This window comes from Corvus hawaiiensis, unplaced genomic scaffold, assembly GCF_020740725.1.
Source record: "Corvus hawaiiensis isolate bCorHaw1 unplaced genomic scaffold, bCorHaw1.pri.cur scaffold_172_ctg1, whole genome shotgun sequence".
Taxonomy (NCBI): domain Eukaryota; kingdom Metazoa; phylum Chordata; class Aves; order Passeriformes; family Corvidae; genus Corvus; species Corvus hawaiiensis.
Genome location: NW_025963289.1, coordinates 23668 through 45746, shown reverse-complemented (window position 1 = coordinate 45746; position 22079 = coordinate 23668). Strand labels below are relative to the sequence as shown.

General features: G+C 53.9%; 1 protein-coding gene across 1 annotated transcript; it reads right to left on the bottom strand.

Annotated features, from left to right (window-relative positions):
• Positions 1-1635: 1635 nt before the first annotated feature.
• On the bottom strand, positions 1636-21192 carry LOC125320851 (putative protein TPRXL; the record flags this gene model as incomplete). Its single annotated transcript, XM_048293272.1, has 7 exons — positions 1636-1677; positions 2121-2140; positions 2976-3058; positions 3537-3613; positions 20653-20866; positions 20913-20929; positions 21139-21192. Coding segments are annotated over 7 exons (507 nt in total), but the record flags the coding sequence as incomplete, so codon positions are not given.
• Between the last annotated feature and the right edge of the window lie 887 nt (positions 21193-22079).

The following is a 22079-nucleotide window of genomic DNA, read 5'->3' as shown; positions in this document are numbered from 1 at the left end:
GGGTGTAGAGGTGCTACTTGCAGTTTCAGAGCTGCTAGTGGTGGGTATGGAGGTGGTGCTGGTGGGTGTAGAGATGGTGCTGGATGTAGAGCTACTACCGGTTGTTGCAGAGGTGCTAGTGCTGTGCGCAGTGCTGGTACTTGTTGGTATGAGAGTGCTAGTGGTGGGTGTAGAGCTGCCACTGGTGGGTGTTGAGCTGCTCGTGGTGATTATGGAGCTGCTGCTGGTGGGTGTAGATGCGCTACTGGTGGGTGTAGAGCTGCTCCTTGTAGGCGTTGAACTGCTCGTGGTTGTTATTGGAGAGGTGGCGCTGGATGTAGAGCTACTACTTGTAGGCGTTGAAGTGCCACTGGTTGTTAGTGTAGAGGTGGCACTGGTTGTAGAGCCAGTAGTGGTGGGTGTAGGGCTGCTACTTGTAGTTTCAGAGCTGCTAGTGGTGGGTGTAGTGGCAGTGGTGTGTGTAGAGCTACTAGTGGTGTGTGGAGTGTTGGTACTTGTAGTTTCAGAGCTGCTAGTGGTGGGTATGGAGGTGGTGCTGGTGGGTGTAGATGTGCTACTGCTGGGTGTAGAGCTACTACTTGTAGGAGTTGAACTGCTAGTGGTTGTTATTGGAGAGGTGGTGCTGGATGTAGGGCTACTACTGGTGGGTGTAGAGCTACTACCGGTTGTTGCAGAGCTGCTAGTGGTGTGCACAGAGCTGGTAATTGTTCGTGTGGGGGTGCTACTGGAGGTTGCAGAGCTGCCACTGGTGGGTGTTGAGCTGCTCGTGGTGATTATGGAGCTGCTGCTGGTGGGTGTAGATGCGCTACTGGTGGGTGTAGAGCTGCTACTTGTAGGCGTTGAAGTGCCACTGGTTGTTAGTGTAGAGGTGGCACTGGTTGTAGAGCCAGTAGTGGTGGGTGTAGGGCTGCTACTTGTAGTTTCAGAGCTGCTAGCGGTGGGTGTAGTGGCAGTGGTGTGTGTAGAGCTACTAGTGGTGTGTGGAGTGTTGGTACTTGTAGTTTCAGAGCTGCTAGTGGTGGGTATGGAGGTGGTGCTGGTGGGTGTAGATGTGCTACTGGTGGGTGTAGAGCTACTACCGGTTGTTGCAGAGGTGCTAGTGGTGTGCACAGAGCGGGTAATTGTTGGTGTGGGGGTGCTACTTGAGGTTGCAGAGCTGCCACTGGTGGGTGTTGAGCTGCTCGTGGTGATTATGGAGCTGCTGCTGGTGGGTGTAGATGCGCTACTGGTGGGTGTAGAGCTGCTACTTGTAGGCGTTGAAGTGCCACTGGTTGTTAGTGTAGAGGTGGCACTGGTTGTAGAGCCAGTAGTGGTGGGTTTAGGGCTGCTACTTGTAGTTTCAGAGCTGCTAGCAGTGGGTCTAGTGGCAGTGGTGTGTGTAGAGCTACTAGTGGTGTGTGGAATGTTGGTACTTGTAGTTTCAGAGCTGCTAGTGGTGGGTATGGAGGTGGTGCTGGTGGGTGTAGATATGCTACTGGTGGGTGTAGAGCTACTACCGGTTGTTGCAGAGGTGCTAGTGGTGTGCACAGAGCTGGTACTTGTTGGTGTGGGAGTGCTACTGGAGGTTGCAGAGCCGCTGCTGGTGGGTGTTGAGCTGCTAGTGGTTGTTATTGGAGAGGTGGCGCTGGATGTAGAGCTACTACTGGTGGGTGTAGAGGTGCTACTTGCAGTTTCAGAGCTGCTAGTGGTGGGTATGGAGGTGGTGCTGGTGGGTGTAGAGATGGTGCTGGATGTAGAGCTACTACCGGTTGTTGCAGAGCTGCTAGTGGTGTGCACAGAGCTGGTGCTTGTTGGTATGGGAGTGCTAGTGGTGGGTGTAGAGCTGCCACTGGTGGGTGTGGAGCGGCTAGTGGTGATTATGGAGCTGCTGCTGGTGGGTGTAGATGCGCTACTGGTGGGTGTAGAGCTGCTCCTTGTAGGCGTTGAACTGCTAGTGGTTGTTATTGGAGAGGTGGCGCTGGATGTAGAGCTACTACTGGTGGGTGTAGAAGTGCTACTTGCAGTTTCAGAGCTGCTAGTGGTGGGTATGGAGCTGGTGCTGGTGGGTGTAGAGATGGTGCTGGATGTAGAGCTACTACCGGTTGTTGCAGAGGTGCTAGTGGTGTGCACAGAGCTGGTACTTGTTGGTGTGGGGGTGCTACTGGAGGTTGCAGAGCTGCCACTGGTGGGTGTTGAGCTGCTCCTTGTAGGCGTTGAACTGCTCGTGGTTGTTATTGGAGAGGTGGCGCTGGATGTAGAGCTACTACTTGTAGGCGTTGAAGTGCCACTGGTTGTTAGTGTAGAGGTGGCACTGGTTGTAGAGCCAGTAGTGGTGGGTGTAGGGCTGCTACTTGTAGTTTCAGAGCTGCTAGGGGTGGGTGTAGTGGCAGTGGTGTGTGTAGAGCTACTAGTGGTGTGTGGAGTGTTGGTACTTGTAGTTTCAGAGCTGCTAGTGGTGGGTATGGAGGTGGTGCTGGTGGGTGTAGATGTGCTACTGCTGGGTGTAGAGCTACTACTTGTAGGAGTTGAACTGCTAGTGGTTGTTATTGGAGAGGTGGTGCTGGATGTAGGGCTACTACTGGTGGGTGTAGAGCTACTACCGGTTGTTGCAGAGCTGCTAGTGGTGTGCACAGAGCTGGTAATTGTTCGTGTGGGGGTGCTACTGGAGGTTGCAGAGCTGCCACTGGTGGGGGTTGAGCTGCTCGTGGTGATTATGGAGCTGCTGCTGGTGGGTGTAGATGCGCTACTGGTGGGTGTAGAGCTGCTACTTGTAGGCGTTGAAGTGCCACTGGTTGTTAGTGTAGAGGTGGCACTGGTTGTAGAGCCAGTAGTGGTGGGTGTAGGGCTGCTACTTGTAGTTTCAGAGCTGCTAGCGGTGGGTGTAGTGGCAGTGGTGTGTGTAGAGCTACTAGTGGTGTGTGGAGTGTTGGTACTTGTAGTTTCAGAGCTGCTAGTGGTGGGTATGGAGGTGGTGCTGGTGGGTGTAGATGTGCTACTGCTGGGTGTAGAGCTACTACTTGTAGGAGTTGAACTGCTAGTGGTTGTTATTGGAGAGGTGGTGCTGGATGTAGGGCTGCCACTGGTGGGGGTTGAGCTGCTCGTGGTGATTATGGAGCTGCTGCTGGTGGGTGTAGATGCGCTACTGGTGGGTGTAGAGCTGCTACTTGTAGGCGTTGAAGTGCCACTGGTTGTTAGTGTAGAGGTGGCACTGGTTGTAGAGCCATTCATGGCGGGTGTAGGGCTGCTACTTGTAGTTTCAGAGCTGCTAGCGGTGGGTGTAGTGGCAGTGGTGTGTGTAGAGCTACTAGTGGTGTGTGGAGTGTTGGTACTTGTAGTTTCAGAGCTGCTAGTGGTGGGTATGGAGGTGGTGCTGGTGGGTGTAGAGATGGTGCTGGATGTAGAGCTACTATCGGTTGTTGCAGAGCTGCTAGTGCTGTGCGCAGTGCTGGTACTTGTTGGTATGAGAGTGCTAGTGGTGGGTGTAGAGCTGCCACTGGTGGGTGTTGAGCGGCTAGTGGTGATTATGGAGCTGCTGCTGGTGGGTGTAGATGCGCTACTGGTGGGTGTAGAGCTGCTCCTTGTAGGCGTTGAACTGCTCGTGGTTGTTATTGGAGAGGTGGCGCTGGATGTAGAGCTACTACTTGTAGGCGTTGAAGTGCCACTGGTTGTTAGTGTAGAGGTGGCACTGGTTGTAGAGCCAGTAGTGGTGGGTGTAGGGCTGCTACTTGTAGTTTCAGAGCTGCTAGTGGTGGGTGTAGTGGCAGTGGTGTGTGTAGAGCTACTAGTGGTGTGTGGAATGTTGGTACTTGTAGTTTCAGAGCTGCTAGTGGTGGGTATGGAGGTGGTGCTGGTGGGTGTAGATATGCTAATGGTGGGTGTAGTGCTACTACCGGTTGTTGCAGAGGTGCTAGTGGTGCGCACAGAGCTGGTACTTGTTGGTGTGGGAGTGCTACTGGAGGTTGCAGAGCCGCTGCTGGTGGGTGTTGAGCTGCTAGTGGTGATTATGGAGCTGCTGCTGGTGGGTGTAGATGCGCTACTGGTGGGTGTAGAGCTGCTCCTTGTAGGCGTTGAACTGCTCGTGGTTGTTATTGGAGAGGTGGCGCTGGATGTAGAGCTACTACTTGTAGGCGTTGAAGTGCCACTGGTTGTTAGTGTAGAGGTGGCACTGGTTGTAGAGCCAGTAGTGGTGGGTGTAGGGCTGCTACTTGTAGTTTCAGAGCTGCTAGTGGTGGGTGTAGTGGCAGTGGTGTGTGTAGAGCTACTAGTGGTGTGTGGAATGTTGGTACTTGTAGTTTCAGAGCTGCTAGTGGTGGGTATGGAGGTGGTGCTGGTGGGTGTAGATATGCTACTGGTGGGTGTAGAGCTACTACCGGTTGTTGCAGAGGTGCTAGTGGTGCGCACAGAGCTGGTACTTGTTGGTGTGGGAGTGCTACTGGAGGTTGCAGAGCCGCTGCTGGTGGGTGTTGAGCTGCTAGTGGTGATTATGGAGCTGCTGCTGGTGGGTGTAGATGCGCTACTGGTGGGTGTAGAGCTGCTACTTGTAGGCGTTGAACTGCTCATGGTTGTTATTGGAGAGGTGGCGCTGGATGTAGAGCTACTACTGGTGGGTGTAGAGGTGCTACTTGCAGTTTCAGAGCTGCTAGTGGTGGGTATGGAGGTGGTGCTGGTGGGTGTAGAGATGGTGCTGGATGTAGAGCTACTACCGGTTGTTGCAGAGCTGCTAGTCGTGTGCGCAGTGCTGGTACTTGTTGGTATGAGAGTGCTAGTGGTGGGTGTAGAGCTGCCACTGGTGGGTGTTGAGCGGCTAGTGGTGATTATGGAGCTGCTGCTGGTGGGTGTAGATGAGCTACTGGTGGGTGTAGAGCTGCTACTTGTAGGCGTTGAAGCGCTACTGGTTGTTAGTGTAGAGGTGGCACTGGTTGTAGAGCCAGTAGTGGTGGGTGTAGGGCTGCTACTTGTAGTTTCAGAGCTGCTAGCGGTGGGTGTAGTGGCAGTGGTGTGTGTAGAGCTACTAGTGGTGTGTGGAGTGTTGGCACTTGTAGTTTCAGAGCTGCTAGTGGTGGGTATGGAGGTGGTGCTGGTGGGTGTAGATATGCTACTGGTGGGTGTAGAGCTACTACCGGTTGTTGCAGAGGTGCTAGTGGTGTGCACAGAGCTGGTACTTGTTGGTGTGGGAGTGCTACTGGAGGTTGCAGAGCCGCTGCTGGTGGGTGTTGAGCTGCTAGTGGTTGTTATTGGAGAGGTGGCGCTGGATGTAGAGCTACTACTGGTGGGTGTAGAGGTGCTACTTGCAGTTTCAGAGCTGCTAGTGGTGGGTATGGAGGTGGTGCTGGTGGGTGTAGAGATGGTGCTGGATGTAGAGCTACTACCGGTTGTTGCAGAGGTGCTAGTGCTGTGCGCAGTGCTGGTACTTGTTGGTATGAGAGTGCTAGTGGTGGGTGTAGAGCTGCCACTGGTGGGTGTTGAGCTGCTCGTGGTGATTATGGAGCTGCTGCTGGTGGGTGTAGATGCGCTACTGGTGGGTGTAGAGCTGCTCCTTGTAGGCGTTGAACTGCTCGTGGTTGTTATTGGAGAGGTGGCGCTGGATGTAGAGCTACTACTTGTAGGCGTTGAAGTGCCACTGGTTGTTAGTGTAGAGGTGGCACTGGTTGTAGAGCCAGTAGTGGTGGGTGTAGGGCTGCTACTTGTAGTTTCAGAGCTGCTAGTGGTGGGTGTAGTGGCAGTGGTGTGTGTAGAGCTACTAGTGGTGTGTGGAGTGTTGGTACTTGTAGTTTCAGAGCTGCTAGTGGTGGGTATGGAGGTGGTGCTGGTGGGTGTAGATGTGCTACTGCTGGGTGTAGAGCTACTACTTGTAGGAGTTGAACTGCTAGTGGTTGTTATTGGAGAGGTGGTGCTGGATGTAGGGCTACTACTGGTGGGTGTAGAGCTACTACCGGTTGTTGCAGAGCTGCTAGTGGTGTGCACAGAGCTGGTAATTGTTCGTGTGGGGGTGCTACTGGAGGTTGCAGAGCTGCCACTGGTGGGGGTTGAGCTGCTCGTGGTGATTATGGAGCTGCTGCTGGTGGGTGTAGATGCGCTACTGGTGGGTGTAGAGCTGCTACTTGTAGGCGTTGAAGTGCCACTGGTTGTTAGTGTAGAGGTGGCACTGGTTGTAGAGCCAGTAGTGGTGGGTGTAGGGCTGCTACTTGTAGTTTCAGAGCTGCTAGCGGTGGGTGTAGTGGCAGTGGTGTGTGTAGAGCTACTAGTGGTGTGTGGAGTGTTGGTACTTGTAGTTTCAGAGCTGCTAGTGGTGGGTATGGAGGTGGTGCTGGTGGGTGTAGATGTGCTACTGGTGGGTGTAGAGCTACTACCGGTTGTTGCAGAGGTGCTAGTGGTGTGCACAGAGCGGGTAATTGTTGGTGTGGGGGTGCTACTTGAGGTTGCAGAGCTGCCACTGGTGGGTGTTGAGCTGCTCGTGGTGATTATGGAGCTGCTGCTGGTGGGTGTAGATGCGCTACTGGTGGGTGTAGAGCTGCTACTTGTAGGCGTTGAAGTGCCACTGGTTGTTAGTGTAGAGGTGGCACTGGTTGTAGAGCCAGTAGTGGTGGGTTTAGGGCTGCTACTTGTAGTTTCAGAGCTGCTAGCAGTGGGTCTAGTGGCAGTGGTGTGTGTAGAGCTACTAGTGGTGTGTGGAATGTTGGTACTTGTAGTTTCAGAGCTGCTAGTGGTGGGTATGGAGGTGGTGCTGGTGGGTGTAGATATGCTACTGGTGGGTGTAGAGCTACTACCGGTTGTTGCAGAGGTGCTAGTGGTGTGCACAGAGCTGGTACTTGTTGGTGTGGGAGTGCTACTGGAGGTTGCAGAGCCGCTGCTGGTGGGTGTTGAGCTGCTAGTGGTTGTTATTGGAGAGGTGGCGCTGGATGTAGAGCTACTACTGGTGGGTGTAGAGGTGCTACTTGCAGTTTCAGAGCTGCTAGTGGTGGGTATGGAGGTGGTGCTGGTGGGTGTAGAGATGGTGCTGGATGTAGAGCTACTACCGGTTGTTGCAGAGCTGCTAGTGGTGTGCACAGAGCTGGTGCTTGTTGGTATGGGAGTGCTAGTGGTGGGTGTAGAGCTGCCACTGGTGGGTGTGGAGCGGCTAGTGGTGATTATGGAGCTGCTGCTGGTGGGTGTAGATGCGCTACTGGTGGGTGTAGAGCTGCTCCTTGTAGGCGTTGAACTGCTAGTGGTTGTTATTGGAGAGGTGGCGCTGGATGTAGAGCTACTACTGGTGGGTGTAGAAGTGCTACTTGCAGTTTCAGAGCTGCTAGTGGTGGGTATGGAGCTGGTGCTGGTGGGTGTAGAGATGGTGCTGGATGTAGAGCTACTACCGGTTGTTGCAGAGGTGCTAGTGGTGTGCACAGAGCTGGTACTTGTTGGTGTGGGGGTGCTACTGGAGGTTGCAGAGCTGCCACTGGTGGGTGTTGAGCTGCTCCTTGTAGGCGTTGAACTGCTCGTGGTTGTTATTGGAGAGGTGGCGCTGGATGTAGAGCTACTACTTGTAGGCGTTGAAGTGCCACTGGTTGTTAGTGTAGAGGTGGCACTGGTTGTAGAGCCAGTAGTGGTGGGTGTAGGGCTGCTACTTGTAGTTTCAGAGCTGCTAGTGGTGGGTGTAGTGGCAGTGGTGTGTGTAGAGCTACTAGTGGTGTGTGGAGTGTTGGTACTTGTAGTTTCAGAGCTGCTAGTGGTGGGTATGGAGGTGGTGCTGGTGGGTGTAGATGTGCTACTGCTGGGTGTAGAGCTACTACTTGTAGGAGTTGAACTGCTAGTGGTTGTTATTGGAGAGGTGGTGCTGGATGTAGGGCTACTACTGGTGGGTGTAGAGCTACTACCGGTTGTTGCAGAGCTGCTAGTGGTGTGCACAGAGCTGGTAATTGTTCGTGTGGGGGTGCTACTGGAGGTTGCAGAGCTGCCACTGGTGGGGGTTGAGCTGCTCGTGGTGATTATGGAGCTGCTGCTGGTGGGTGTAGATGCGCTACTGGTGGGTGTAGAGCTGCTACTTGTAGGCGTTGAAGTGCCACTGGTTGTTAGTGTAGAGGTGGCACTGGTTGTAGAGCCAGTAGTGGTGGGTGTAGGGCTGCTACTTGTAGTTTCAGAGCTGCTAGCGGTGGGTGTAGTGGCAGTGGTGTGTGTAGAGCTACTAGTGGTGTGTGGAGTGTTGGTACTTGTAGTTTCAGAGCTGCTAGTGGTGGGTATGGAGGTGGTGCTGGTGGGTGTAGATGTGCTACTGGTGGGTGTAGAGCTACTACCGGTTGTTGCAGAGGTGCTAGTGGTGTGCACAGAGCGGGTAATTGTTGGTGTGGGGGTGCTACTTGAGGTTGCAGAGCTGCCACTGGTGGGTGTTGAGCTGCTCGTGGTGATTATGGAGCTGCTGCTGGTGGGTGTAGATGCGCTACTGGTGGGTGTAGAGCTGCTACTTGTAGGCGTTGAAGTGCCACTGGTTGTTAGTGTAGAGGTGGCACTGGTTGTAGAGCCAGTAGTGGTGGGTTTAGGGCTGCTACTTGTAGTTTCAGAGCTGCTAGCAGTGGGTCTAGTGGCAGTGGTGTGTGTAGAGCTACTAGTGGTGTGTGGAATGTTGGTACTTGTAGTTTCAGAGCTGCTAGTGGTGGGTATGGAGGTGGTGCTGGTGGGTGTAGATATGCTACTGGTGGGTGTAGAGCTACTACCGGTTGTTGCAGAGGTGCTAGTGGTGTGCACAGAGCTGGTACTTGTTGGTATGGGAGTGCTAGTGGTGGGTGTAGAGCTGCCACTGGTGGGTGTGGAGCGGCTAGTGGTGATTATGGAGCTGCTGCTGGTGGGTGTAGATGCGCTACTGGTGGGTGTAGAGCTGCTCCTTGTAGGCGTTGAACTGCTCGTGGTTGTTATTGGAGAGGTGGCGCTGGATGTAGAGCTACTACTTGTAGGCGTTGAAGTGCCACTGGTTGTTAGTGTAGAGGTGGCACTGGTTGTAGAGCCAGTAGTGGTGGGTGTAGGGCTGCTACTTGTAGTTTCAGAGCTGCTAGTGGTGGGTGTAGTGGCAGTGGTGTGTGTAGAGCTACTAGTGGTGTGTGGAGTGTTGGTACTTGTAGTTTCAGAGCTGCTAGTGGTGGGTATGGAGGTGGTGCTGGTGGGTGTAGATGTGCTACTGCTGGGTATAGAGCTACTACTTGTAGGAGTTGAACTGCTAGTGGTTGTTATTGGAGAGGTGGTGCTGGATGTAGGGCTGCCACTGGTGGGGGTTGAGCTGCTCGTGGTGATTATGGAGCTGCTGCTGGTGGGTGTAGATGCGCTACTGGTGGGTGTAGAGCTGCTACTTGTAGGCGTTGAAGTGCCACTGGTTGTTAGTGTAGAGGTGGCACTGGTTGTAGAGCCAGTAGTGGTGGGTGTAGGGCTGCTACTTGTAGTTTCAGAGCTGCTAGCGGTGGGTGTAGTGGCAGTGGTGTGTGTAGAGCTACTAGTGGTGTGTGGAGTGTTGGTACTTGTAGTTTCAGAGCTGCTAGTGGTGGGTATGGAGGTGGTGCTGGTGGGTGTAGAGATGGTGCTGGATGTAGAGCTACTATCGGTTGTTGCAGAGCTGCTAGTGCTGTGCGCAGTGCTGGTACTTGTTGGTATGAGAGTGCTAGTGGTGGGTGTAGAGCTGCCACTGGTGGGTGTTGAGCGGCTAGTGGTGATTATGGAGCTGCTGCTGGTGGGTGTAGATGCGCTACTGGTGGGTGTAGAGCTGCTCCTTGTAGGCGTTGAACTGCTAGTGGTTGTTATTGGAGAGGTGGCGCTGGATGTAGAGCTACTACTGGTGGGTGTAGAAGTGCTACTTGCAGTTTCAGAGCTGCTAGTGGTGGGTATGGAGCTGGTGCTGGTGGGTGTAGAGATGGTGCTGGATGTAGAGCTACTACCGGTTGTTGCAGAGGTGCTAGTGGTGTGCACAGAGCTGGTACTTGTTGGTGTGGGGGTGCTACTGGAGGTTGCAGAGCTGCCACTGGTGGGTGTTGAGCTGCTGGTGGTGATTATGGAGCTGCTGCTGGTGGGTGTAGATGCGCTACTGGTGGGTGTAGAGCTGCTCCTTGTAGGCGTTGAACTGCTCGTGGTTGTTATTGGAGAGGTGGCGCTGGATGTAGAGCTACTACTTGTAGGCGTTGAAGTGCCACTGGTTGTTAGTGTAGAGGTGGCACTGGTTGTAGAGCCAGTAGTGGTGGGTGTAGGGCTGCTACTTGTAGTTTCAGAGCTGCTAGGGGTGGGTGTAGTGGCAGTGGTGTGTGTAGAGCTACTAGTGGTGTGTGGAGTGTTGGTACTTGTAGTTTCAGAGCTGCTAGTGGTGGGTATGGAGGTGGTGCTGGTGGGTGTAGATGTGCTACTGCTGGGTGTAGAGCTACTACTTGTAGGAGTTGAACTGCTAGTGGTTGTTATTGGAGAGGTGGTGCTGGATGTAGGGCTACTACTGGTGGGTGTAGAGCTACTACCGGTTGTTGCAGAGCTGCTAGTGGTGTGCACAGAGCTGGTAATTGTTCGTGTGGGGGTGCTACTGGAGGTTGCAGAGCTGCCACTGGTGGGGGTTGAGCTGCTCGTGGTGATTATGGAGCTGCTGCTGGTGGGTGTAGATGCGCTACTGGTGGGTGTAGAGCTGCTACTTGTAGGCGTTGAAGTGCCACTGGTTGTTAGTGTAGAGGTGGCACTGGTTGTAGAGCCAGTAGTGGTGGGTGTAGGGCTGCTACTTGTAGTTTCAGAGCTGCTAGCGGTGGGTGTAGTGGCAGTGGTGTGTGTAGAGCTACTAGTGGTGTGTGGAGTGTTGGTACTTGTAGTTTCAGAGCTGCTAGTGGTGGGTATGGAGGTGGTGCTGGTGGGTGTAGATGTGCTACTGGTGGGTGTAGAGCTACTACCGGTTGTTGCAGAGGTGCTAGTGGTGTGCACAGAGCGGGTAATTGTTGGTGTGGGGGTGCTACTTGAGGTTGCAGAGCTGCCACTGGTGGGTGTTGAGCTGCTCGTGGTGATTATGGAGCTGCTGCTGGTGGGTGTAGATGCGCTACTGGTGGGTGTAGAGCTGCTACTTGTAGGCGTTGAAGTGCCACTGGTTGTTAGTGTAGAGGTGGCACTGGTTGTAGAGCCAGTAGTGGTGGGTTTAGGGCTGCTACTTGTAGTTTCAGAGCTGCTAGCAGTGGGTCTAGTGGCAGTGGTGTGTGTAGAGCTACTAGTGGTGTGTGGAATGTTGGTACTTGTAGTTTCAGAGCTGCTAGTGGTGGGTATGGAGGTGGTGCTGGTGGGTGTAGATATGCTACTGGTGGGTGTAGAGCTACTACCGGTTGTTGCAGAGGTGCTAGTGGTGTGCACAGAGCTGGTACTTGTTGGTGTGGGAGTGCTACTGGAGGTTGCAGAGCCGCTGCTGGTGGGTGTTGAGCTGCTAGTGGTTGTTATTGGAGAGGTGGCGCTGGATGTAGAGCTACTACTGGTGGGTGTAGAGGTGCTACTTGCAGTTTCAGAGCTGCTAGTGGTGGGTATGGAGGTGGTGCTGGTGGGTGTAGAGATGGTGCTGGATGTAGAGCTACTATCGGTTGTTGCAGAGCTGCTAGTGCTGTGCGCAGTGCTGGTACTTGTTGGTATGAGAGTGCTAGTGGTGGGTGTAGAGCTGCCACTGGTGGGTGTGGAGCGGCTAGTGGTGATTATGGAGCTGCTGCTGGTGGGTGTAGATGCGCTACTGGTGGGTGTAGAGCTGCTCCTTGTAGGCGTTGAACTGCTAGTGGTTGTTATTGGAGAGGTGGCGCTGGATGTAGAGCTACTACTGGTGGGTGTAGAAGTGCTACTTGCAGTTTCAGAGCTGCTAGTGGTGGGTATGGAGCTGGTGCTGGTGGGTGTAGAGATGGTGCTGGATGTAGAGCTACTACCGGTTGTTGCAGAGGTGCTAGTGGTGTGCACAGAGCTGGTACTTGTTGGTGTGGGGGTGCTACTGGAGGTTGCAGAGCTGCCACTGGTGGGTGTTGAGCTGCTCCTTGTAGGCGTTGAACTGCTCGTGGTTGTTATTGGAGAGGTGGCGCTGGATGTAGAGCTACTACTTGTAGGCGTTGAAGTGCCACTGGTTGTTAGTGTAGAGGTGGCACTGGTTGTAGAGCCAGTAGTGGTGGGTGTAGGGCTGCTACTTGTAGTTTCAGAGCTGCTAGTGGTGGGTGTAGTGGCAGTGGTGTGTGTAGAGCTACTAGTGGTGTGTGGAGTGTTGGTACTTGTAGTTTCAGAGCTGCTAGTGGTGGGTATGGAGGTGGTGCTGGTGGGTGTAGATGTGCTACTGCTGGGTGTAGAGCTACTACTTGTAGGAGTTGAACTGCTAGTGGTTGTTATTGGAGAGGTGGTGCTGGATGTAGGGCTACTACTGGTGGGTGTAGAGCTACTACCGGTTGTTGCAGAGCTGCTAGTGGTGTGCACAGAGCTGGTAATTGTTCGTGTGGGGGTGCTACTGGAGGTTGCAGAGCTGCCACTGGTGGGGGTTGAGCTGCTCGTGGTGATTATGGAGCTGCTGCTGGTGGGTGTAGATGCGCTACTGGTGGGTGTAGAGCTGCTACTTGTAGGCGTTGAAGTGCCACTGGTTGTTAGTGTAGAGGTGGCACTGGTTGTAGAGCCAGTAGTGGTGGGTGTAGGGCTGCTACTTGTAGTTTCAGAGCTGCTAGCGGTGGGTGTAGTGGCAGTGGTGTGTGTAGAGCTACTAGTGGTGTGTGGAGTGTTGGTACTTGTAGTTTCAGAGCTGCTAGTGGTGGGTATGGAGGTGGTGCTGGTGGGTGTAGATGTGCTACTGCTGGGTGTAGAGCTACTACTTGTAGGAGTTGAACTGCTAGTGGTTGTTATTGGAGAGGTGGTGCTGGATGTAGGGCTGCCACTGGTGGGGGTTGAGCTGCTCGTGGTGATTATGGAGCTGCTGCTGGTGGGTGTAGATGCGCTACTGGTGGGTGTAGAGCTGCTACTTGTAGGCGTTGAAGTGCCACTGGTTGTTAGTGTAGAGGTGGCACTGGTTGTAGAGCCATTCATGGCGGGTGTAGGGCTGCTACTTGTAGTTTCAGAGCTGCTAGCGGTGGGTGTAGTGGCAGTGGTGTGTGTAGAGCTACTAGTGGTGTGTGGAGTGTTGGTACTTGTAGTTTCAGAGCTGCTAGTGGTGGGTATGGAGGTGGTGCTGGTGGGTGTAGAGATGGTGCTGGATGTAGAGCTACTATCGGTTGTTGCAGAGCTGCTAGTGCTGTGCGCAGTGCTGGTACTTGTTGGTATGAGAGTGCTAGTGGTGGGTGTAGAGCTGCCACTGGTGGGTGTTGAGCGGCTAGTGGTGATTATGGAGCTGCTGCTGGTGGGTGTAGATGCGCTACTGGTGGGTGTAGAGCTGCTCCTTGTAGGCGTTGAACTGCTCGTGGTTGTTATTGGAGAGGTGGCGCTGGATGTAGAGCTACTACTTGTAGGCGTTGAAGTGCCACTGGTTGTTAGTGTAGAGGTGGCACTGGTTGTAGAGCCAGTAGTGGTGGGTGTAGGGCTGCTACTTGTAGTTTCAGAGCTGCTAGTGGTGGGTGTAGTGGCAGTGGTGTGTGTAGAGCTACTAGTGGTGTGTGGAATGTTGGTACTTGTAGTTTCAGAGCTGCTAGTGGTGGGTATGGAGGTGGTGCTGGTGGGTGTAGATATGCTAATGGTGGGTGTAGTGCTACTACCGGTTGTTGCAGAGGTGCTAGTGGTGCGCACAGAGCTGGTACTTGTTGGTGTGGGAGTGCTACTGGAGGTTGCAGAGCCGCTGCTGGTGGGTGTTGAGCTGCTAGTGGTGATTATGGAGCTGCTGCTGGTGGGTGTAGATGCGCTACTGGTGGGTGTAGAGCTGCTCCTTGTAGGCGTTGAACTGCTCGTGGTTGTTATTGGAGAGGTGGCGCTGGATGTAGAGCTACTACTTGTAGGCGTTGAAGTGCCACTGGTTGTTAGTGTAGAGGTGGCACTGGTTGTAGAGCCAGTAGTGGTGGGTGTAGGGCTGCTACTTGTAGTTTCAGAGCTGCTAGTGGTGGGTGTAGTGGCAGTGGTGTGTGTAGAGCTACTAGTGGTGTGTGGAATGTTGGTACTTGTAGTTTCAGAGCTGCTAGTGGTGGGTATGGAGGTGGTGCTGGTGGGTGTAGATATGCTACTGGTGGGTGTAGAGCTACTACCGGTTGTTGCAGAGGTGCTAGTGGTGCGCACAGAGCTGGTACTTGTTGGTGTGGGAGTGCTACTGGAGGTTGCAGAGCCGCTGCTGGTGGGTGTTGAGCTGCTAGTGGTGATTATGGAGCTGCTGCTGGTGGGTGTAGATGCGCTACTGGTGGGTGTAGAGCTGCTACTTGTAGGCGTTGAACTGCTCATGGTTGTTATTGGAGAGGTGGCGCTGGATGTAGAGCTACTACTGGTGGGTGTAGAGGTGCTACTTGCAGTTTCAGAGCTGCTAGTGGTGGGTATGGAGGTGGTGCTGGTGGGTGTAGAGATGGTGCTGGATGTAGAGCTACTACCGGTTGTTGCAGAGCTGCTAGTCGTGTGCGCAGTGCTGGTACTTGTTGGTATGAGAGTGCTAGTGGTGGGTGTAGAGCTGCCACTGGTGGGTGTTGAGCGGCTAGTGGTGATTATGGAGCTGCTGCTGGTGGGTGTAGATGAGCTACTGGTGGGTGTAGAGCTGCTACTTGTAGGCGTTGAAGCGCTACTGGTTGTTAGTGTAGAGGTGGCACTGGTTGTAGAGCCAGTAGTGGTGGGTGTAGGGCTGCTACTTGTAGTTTCAGAGCTGCTAGCGGTGGGTGTAGTGGCAGTGGTGTGTGTAGAGCTACTAGTGGTGTGTGGAGTGTTGGCACTTGTAGTTTCAGAGCTGCTAGTGGTGGGTATGGAGGTGGTGCTGGTGGGTGTAGATATGCTACTGGTGGGTGTAGAGCTACTACCGGTTGTTGCAGAGGTGCTAGTGGTGTGCACAGAGCTGGTACTTGTTGGTGTGGGAGTGCTACTGGAGGTTGCAGAGCCGCTGCTGGTGGGTGTTGAGCTGCTAGTGGTTGTTATTGGAGAGGTGGCGCTGGATGTAGAGCTACTACTGGTGGGTGTAGAGGTGCTACTTGCAGTTTCAGAGCTGCTAGTGGTGGGTATGGAGGTGGTGCTGGTGGGTGTAGAGATGGTGCTGGATGTAGAGCTACTACCGGTTGTTGCAGAGGTGCTAGTGCTGTGCGCAGTGCTGGTACTTGTTGGTATGAGAGTGCTAGTGGTGGGTGTAGAGCTGCCACTGGTGGGTGTTGAGCTGCTCGTGGTGATTATGGAGCTGCTGCTGGTGGGTGTAGATGCGCTACTGGTGGGTGTAGAGCTGCTCCTTGTAGGCGTTGAACTGCTCGTGGTTGTTATTGGAGAGGTGGCGCTGGATGTAGAGCTACTACTTGTAGGCGTTGAAGTGCCACTGGTTGTTAGTGTAGAGGTGGCACTGGTTGTAGAGCCAGTAGTGGTGGGTGTAGGGCTGCTACTTGTAGTTTCAGAGCTGCTAGTGGTGGGTGTAGTGGCAGTGGTGTGTGTAGAGCTACTAGTGGTGTGTGGAGTGTTGGTACTTGTAGTTTCAGAGCTGCTAGTGGTGGGTATGGAGGTGGTGCTGGTGGGTGTAGATGTGCTACTGCTGGGTGTAGAGCTACTACTTGTAGGAGTTGAACTGCTAGTGGTTGTTATTGGAGAGGTGGTGCTGGATGTAGGGCTACTACTGGTGGGTGTAGAGCTACTACCGGTTGTTGCAGAGCTGCTAGTGGTGTGCACAGAGCTGGTAATTGTTCGTGTGGGGGTGCTACTGGAGGTTGCAGAGCTGCCACTGGTGGGGGTTGAGCTGCTCGTGGTGATTATGGAGCTGCTGCTGGTGGGTGTAGATGCGCTACTGGTGGGTGTAGAGCTGCTACTTGTAGGCGTTGAAGTGCCACTGGTTGTTAGTGTAGAGGTGGCACTGGTTGTAGAGCCAGTAGTGGTGGGTGTAGGGCTGCTACTTGTAGTTTCAGAGCTGCTAGCGGTGGGTGTAGTGGCAGTGGTGTGTGTAGAGCTACTAGTGGTGTGTGGAGTGTTGGTACTTGTAGTTTCAGAGCTGCTAGTGGTGGGTATGGAGGTGGTGCTGGTGGGTGTAGATGTGCTACTGGTGGGTGTAGAGCTACTACCGGTTGTTGCAGAGGTGCTAGTGGTGTGCACAGAGCGGGTAATTGTTGGTGTGGGGGTGCTACTTGAGGTTGCAGAGCTGCCACTGGTGGGTGTTGAGCTGCTCGTGGTGATTATGGAGCTGCTGCTGGTGGGTGTAGATGCGCTACTGGTGGGTGTAGAGCTGCTACTTGTAGGCGTTGAAGTGCCACTGGTTGTTAGTGTAGAGGTGGCACTGGTTGTAGAGCCAGTAGTGGTGGGTTTAGGGCTGCTACTTGTAGTTTCAGAGCTGCTAGCAGTGGGTCTAGTGGCAGTGGTGTGTGTAGAGCTACTAGTGGTGTGTGGAATGTTGGTACTTGTAGTTTCAGAGCTGCTAGTGGTGGGTATGGAGGTGGTGCTGGTGGGTGTAGATATGCTACTGGTGGGTGTAGAGCTACTACCGGTTGTTGCAGAGGTGCTAGTGGTGTGCACAGAGCTGGTACTTGTTGGTGTGGGAGTGCTACTGGAGGTTGCAGAGCCGCTGCTGGTGGGTGTTGAGCTGCTAGTGGTTGTTATTGGAGAGGTGGCGCTGGATGTAGAGCTACTACTGGTGGGTGTAGAGGTGCTACTTGCAGTTTCAGAGCTGCTAGTGGTGGGTATGGAGGTGGTGCTGGTGGGTGTAGAGATGGTGCTGGATGTAGAGCTACTACCGGTTGTTGCAGAGCTGCTAGTGGTGTGCACAGAGCTGGTGCTTGTTGGTATGGGAGTGCTAGTGGTGGGTGTAGAGCTGCCACTGGTGGGTGTGGAGCGGCTAGTGGTGATTATGGAGCTGCTGCTGGTGGGTGTAGATGCGCTACTGGTGGGTGTAGAGCTGCTCCTTGTAGGCGTTGAACTGCTAGTGGTTGTTATTGGAGAGGTGGCGCTGGATGTAGAGCTACTACTGGTGGGTGTAGAAGTGCTACTTGCAGTTTCAGAGCTGCTAGTGGTGGGTATGGAGCTGGTGCTGGTGGGTGTAGAGATGGTGCTGGATGTAGAGCTACTACCGGTTGTTGCAGAGGTGCTAGTGGTGTGCACAGAGCTGGTACTTGTTGGTGTGGGGGTGCTACTGGAGGTTGCAGAGCTGCCACTGGTGGGTGTTGAGCTGCTCCTTGTAGGCGTTGAACTGCTCGTGGTTGTTATTGGAGAGGTGGCGCTGGATGTAGAGCTACTACTTGTAGGCGTTGAAGTGCCACTGGTTGTTAGTGTAGAGGTGGCACTGGTTGTAGAGCCAGTAGTGGTGGGTGTAGGGCTGCTACTTGTAGTTTCAGAGCTGCTAGTGGTGGGTGTAGTGGCAGTGGTGTGTGTAGAGCTACTAGTGGTGTGTGGAGTGTTGGTACTTGTAGTTTCAGAGCTGCTAGTGGTGGGTATGGAGGTGGTGCTGGTGGGTGTAGATGTGCTACTGCTGGGTGTAGAGCTACTACTTGTAGGAGTTGAACTGCTAGTGGTTGTTATTGGAGAGGTGGTGCTGGATGTAGGGCTACTACTGGTGGGTGTAGAGCTACTACCGGTTGTTGCAGAGCTGCTAGTGGTGTGCACAGAGCTGGTAATTGTTCGTGTGGGGGTGCTACTGGAGGTTGCAGAGCTGCCACTGGTGGGGGTTGAGCTGCTCGTGGTGATTATGGAGCTGCTGCTGGTGGGTGTAGATGCGCTACTGGTGGGTGTAGAGCTGCTACTTGTAGGCGTTGAAGTGCCACTGGTTGTTAGTGTAGAGGTGGCACTGGTTGTAGAGCCAGTAGTGGTGGGTGTAGGGCTGCTACTTGTAGTTTCAGAGCTGCTAGCGGTGGGTGTAGTGGCAGTGGTGTGTGTAGAGCTACTAGTGGTGTGTGGAGTGTTGGTACTTGTAGTTTCAGAGCTGCTAGTGGTGGGTATGGAGGTGGTGCTGGTGGGTGTAGATGTGCTACTGGTGGGTGTAGAGCTACTACCGGTTGTTGCAGAGGTGCTAGTGGTGTGCACAGAGCGGGTAATTGTTGGTGTGGGGGTGCTACTTGAGGTTGCAGAGCTGCCACTGGTGGGTGTTGAGCTGCTCGTGGTGATTATGGAGCTGCTGCTGGTGGGTGTAGATGCGCTACTGGTGGGTGTAGAGCTGCTACTTGTAGGCGTTGAACTGCTCGTGGTTGTTATTGGAGAGGTGGCGCTGGATGTAGAGCTACTACTTGTAGGCGTTGAAGTGCCACTGGTTGTTAGTGTAGAGGTGGCACTGGTTGTAGAGCCAGTAGTGGTGGGTGTAGGGCTGCTACTTGTAGTTTCAGAGCTGCTAGTGGTGGGTGTAGTGGCAGTGGTGTGTGTAGAGCTACTAGTGGTGTGTGGAGTGTTGGTACTTGTAGTTTCAGAGCTGCTAGTGGTGGGTATGGAGGTGGTGCTGGTGGGTGTAGATGTGCTACTGCTGGGTATAGAGCTACTACTTGTAGGAGTTGAACTGCTAGTGGTTGTTATTGGAGAGGTGGTGCTGGATGTAGGGCTGCCACTGGTGGGGGTTGAGCTGCTCGTGGTGATTATGGAGCTGCTGCTGGTGGGTGTAGATGCGCTACTGGTGGGTGTAGAGCTGCTACTTGTAGGCGTTGAAGTGCCACTGGTTGTTAGTGTAGAGGTGGCACTGGTTGTAGAGCCAGTAGTGGTGGGTGTAGGGCTGCTACTTGTAGTTTCAGAGCTGCTAGCGGTGGGTGTAGTGGCAGTGGTGTGTGTAGAGCTACTAGTGGTGTGTGGAGTGTTGGTACTTGTAGTTTCAGAGCTGCTAGTGGTGGGTATGGAGGTGGTGCTGGTGGGTGTAGAGATGGTGCTGGATGTAGAGCTACTATCGGTTGTTGCAGAGCTGCTAGTGCTGTGCGCAGTGCTGGTACTTGTTGGTATGAGAGTGCTAGTGGTGGGTGTAGAGCTGCCACTGGTGGGTGTTGAGCGGCTAGTGGTGATTATGGAGCTGCTGCTGGTGGGTGTAGATGCGCTACTGGTGGGTGTAGAGCTGCTCCTTGTAGGCGTTGAACTGCTAGTGGTTGTTATTGGAGAGGTGGCGCTGGATGTAGAGCTACTACTGGTGGGTGTAGAAGTGCTACTTGCAGTTTCAGAGCTGCTAGTGGTGGGTATGGAGCTGGTGCTGGTGGGTGTAGAGATGGTGCTGGATGTAGAGCTACTACCGGTTGTTGCAGAGGTGCTAGTGGTGTGCACAGAGCTGGTACTTGTTGGTGTGGGGGTGCTACTGGAGGTTGCAGAGCTGCCACTGGTGGGTGTTGAGCTGCTGGTGGTGATTATGGAGCTGCTGCTGGTGGGTGTAGATGCGCTACTGGTGGGTGTAGAGCTGCTCCTTGTAGGCGTTGAACTGCTCGTGGTTGTTATTGGAGAGGTGGCGCTGGATGTAGAGCTACTACTTGTAGGCGTTGAAGTGCCACTGGTTGTTAGTGTAGAGGTGGCACTGGTTGTAGAGCCAGTAGTGGTGGGTGTAGGGCTGCTACTTGTAGTTTCAGAGCTGCTAGGGGTGGGTGTAGTGGCAGTGGTGTGTGTAGAGCTACTAGTGGTGTGTGGAGTGTTGGTACTTGTAGTTTCAGAGCTGCTAGTGGTGGGTATGGAGGTGGTGCTGGTGGGTGTAGATGTGCTACTGCTGGGTGTAGAGCTACTACTTGTAGGAGTTGAACTGCTAGTGGTTGTTATTGGAGAGGTGGTGCTGGATGTAGGGCTACTACTGGTGGGTGTAGAGCTACTACCGGTTGTTGCAGAGCTGCTAGTGGTGTGCACAGAGCTGGTAATTGTTCGTGTGGGGGTGCTACTGGAGGTTGCAGAGCTGCCACTGGTGGGGGTTGAGCTGCTCGTGGTGATTATGGAGCTGCTGCTGGTGGGTGTAGATGCGCTACTGGTGGGTGTAGAGCTGCTACTTGTAGGCGTTGAAGTGCCACTGGTTGTTAGTGTAGAGGTGGCACTGGTTGTAGAGCCAGTAGTGGTGGGTGTAGGGCTGCTACTTGTAGTTTCAGAGCTGCTAGCGGTGGGTGTAGTGGCAGTGGTGTGTGTAGAGCTACTAGTGGTGTGTGGAGTGTTGGTACTTGTAGTTTCAGAGCTGCTAGTGGTGGGTATGGAGGTGGTGCTGGTGGGTGTAGATGTGCTACTGGTGGGTGTAGAGCTACTACCGGTTGTTGCAGAGGTGCTAGTGGTGTGCACAGAGCGGGTAATTGTTGGTGTGGGGGTGCTACTTGAGGTTGCAGAGCTGCCACTGGTGGGTGTTGAGCTGCTCGTGGTGATTATGGAGCTGCTGCTGGTGGGTGTAGATGCGCTACTGGTGGGTGTAGAGCTGCTACTTGTAGGCGTTGAAGTGCCACTGGTTGTTAGTGTAGAGGTGGCACTGGTTGTAGAGCCAGTAGTGGTGGGTTTAGGGCTGCTACTTGTAGTTTCAGAGCTGCTAGCAGTGGGTCTAGTGGCAGTGGTGTGTGTAGAGCTACTAGTGGTGTGTGGAATGTTGGTACTTGTAGTTTCAGAGCTGCTAGTGGTGGGTATGGAGGTGGTGCTGGTGGGTGTAGATATGCTACTGGTGGGTGTAGAGCTACTACCGGTTGTTGCAGAGGTGCTAGTGGTGTGCACAGAGCTGGTACTTGTTGGTGTGGGAGTGCTACTGGAGGTTGCAGAGCCGCTGCTGGTGGGTGTTGAGCTGCTAGTGGTTGTTATTGGAGAGGTGGCGCTGGATGTAGAGCTACTACTGGTGGGTGTAGAGGTGCTACTTGCAGTTTCAGAGCTGCTAGTGGTGGGTATGGAGGTGGTGCTGGTGGGTGTAGAGATGGTGCTGGATGTAGAGCTACTATCGGTTGTTGCAGAGCTGCTAGTGCTGTGCGCAGTGCTGGTACTTGTTGGTATGAGAGTGCTAGTGGTGGGTGTAGAGCTGCCACTGGTGGGTGTGGAGCGGCTAGTGGTGATTATGGAGCTGCTGCTGGTGGGTGTAGATGCGCTACTGGTGGGTGTAGAGCTGCTCCTTGTAGGCGTTGAACTGCTAGTGGTTGTTATTGGAGAGGTGGCGCTGGATGTAGAGCTACTACTGGTGGGTGTAGAAGTGCTACTTGCAGTTTCAGAGCTGCTAGTGGTGGGTATGGAGCTGGTGCTGGTGGGTGTAGAGATGGTGCTGGATGTAGAGCTACTACCGGTTGTTGCAGAGGTGCTAGTGGTGTGCACAGAGCTGGTACTTGTTGGTGTGGGGGTGCTACTGGAGGTTGCAGAGCTGCCACTGGTGGGTGTTGAGCTGCTGGTGGTGATTATGGAGCTGCTGCTGGTGGGTGTAGATGCGCTACTGGTGGGTGTAGAGCTGCTCCTTGTAGGCGTTGAACTGCTCGTGGTTGTTATTGGAGAGGTGGCGCTGGATGTAGAGCTACTACTTGTAGGCGTTGAAGTGCCACTGGTTGTTAGTGTAGAGGTGGCACTGGTTGTAGAGCCAGTAGTGGTGGGTGTAGGGCTGCTACTTGTAGTTTCAGAGCTGCTAGTGGTGGGTGTAGTGGCAGTGGTGTGTGTAGAGCTACTAGTGGTGTGTGGAGTGTTGGTACTTGTAGTTTCAGAGCTGCTAGTGGTGGGTATGGAGGTGGTGCTGGTGGGTGTAGATGTGCTACTGCTGGGTGTAGAGCTACTACTTGTAGGAGTTGAACTGCTAGTGGTTGTTATTGGAGAGGTGGTGCTGGATGTAGGGCTACTACTGGTGGGTGTAGAGCTACTACCGGTTGTTGCAGAGCTGCTAGTGGTGTGCACAGAGCTGGTAATTGTTGGTGTGGGGGTGCTACTGGAGGTTGCAGAGCTGCCACTGGTGGGGGTTGAGCTGCTCGTGGTGATTATGGAGCTGCTGCTGGTGGGTGTAGATGCGCTACTGGTGGGTGTAGAGCTGCTACTTGTAGGCGTTGAAGTGCCACTGGTTGTTAGTGTAGAGGTGGCACTGGTTGTAGAGCCAGTAGTGGTGGGTGCAGGGCTGCTACTTGTAGTTTCAGAGCTGCTAGCGGTGGGTGTAGTGGCAGTGGTGTGTGTAGAGCTACTAG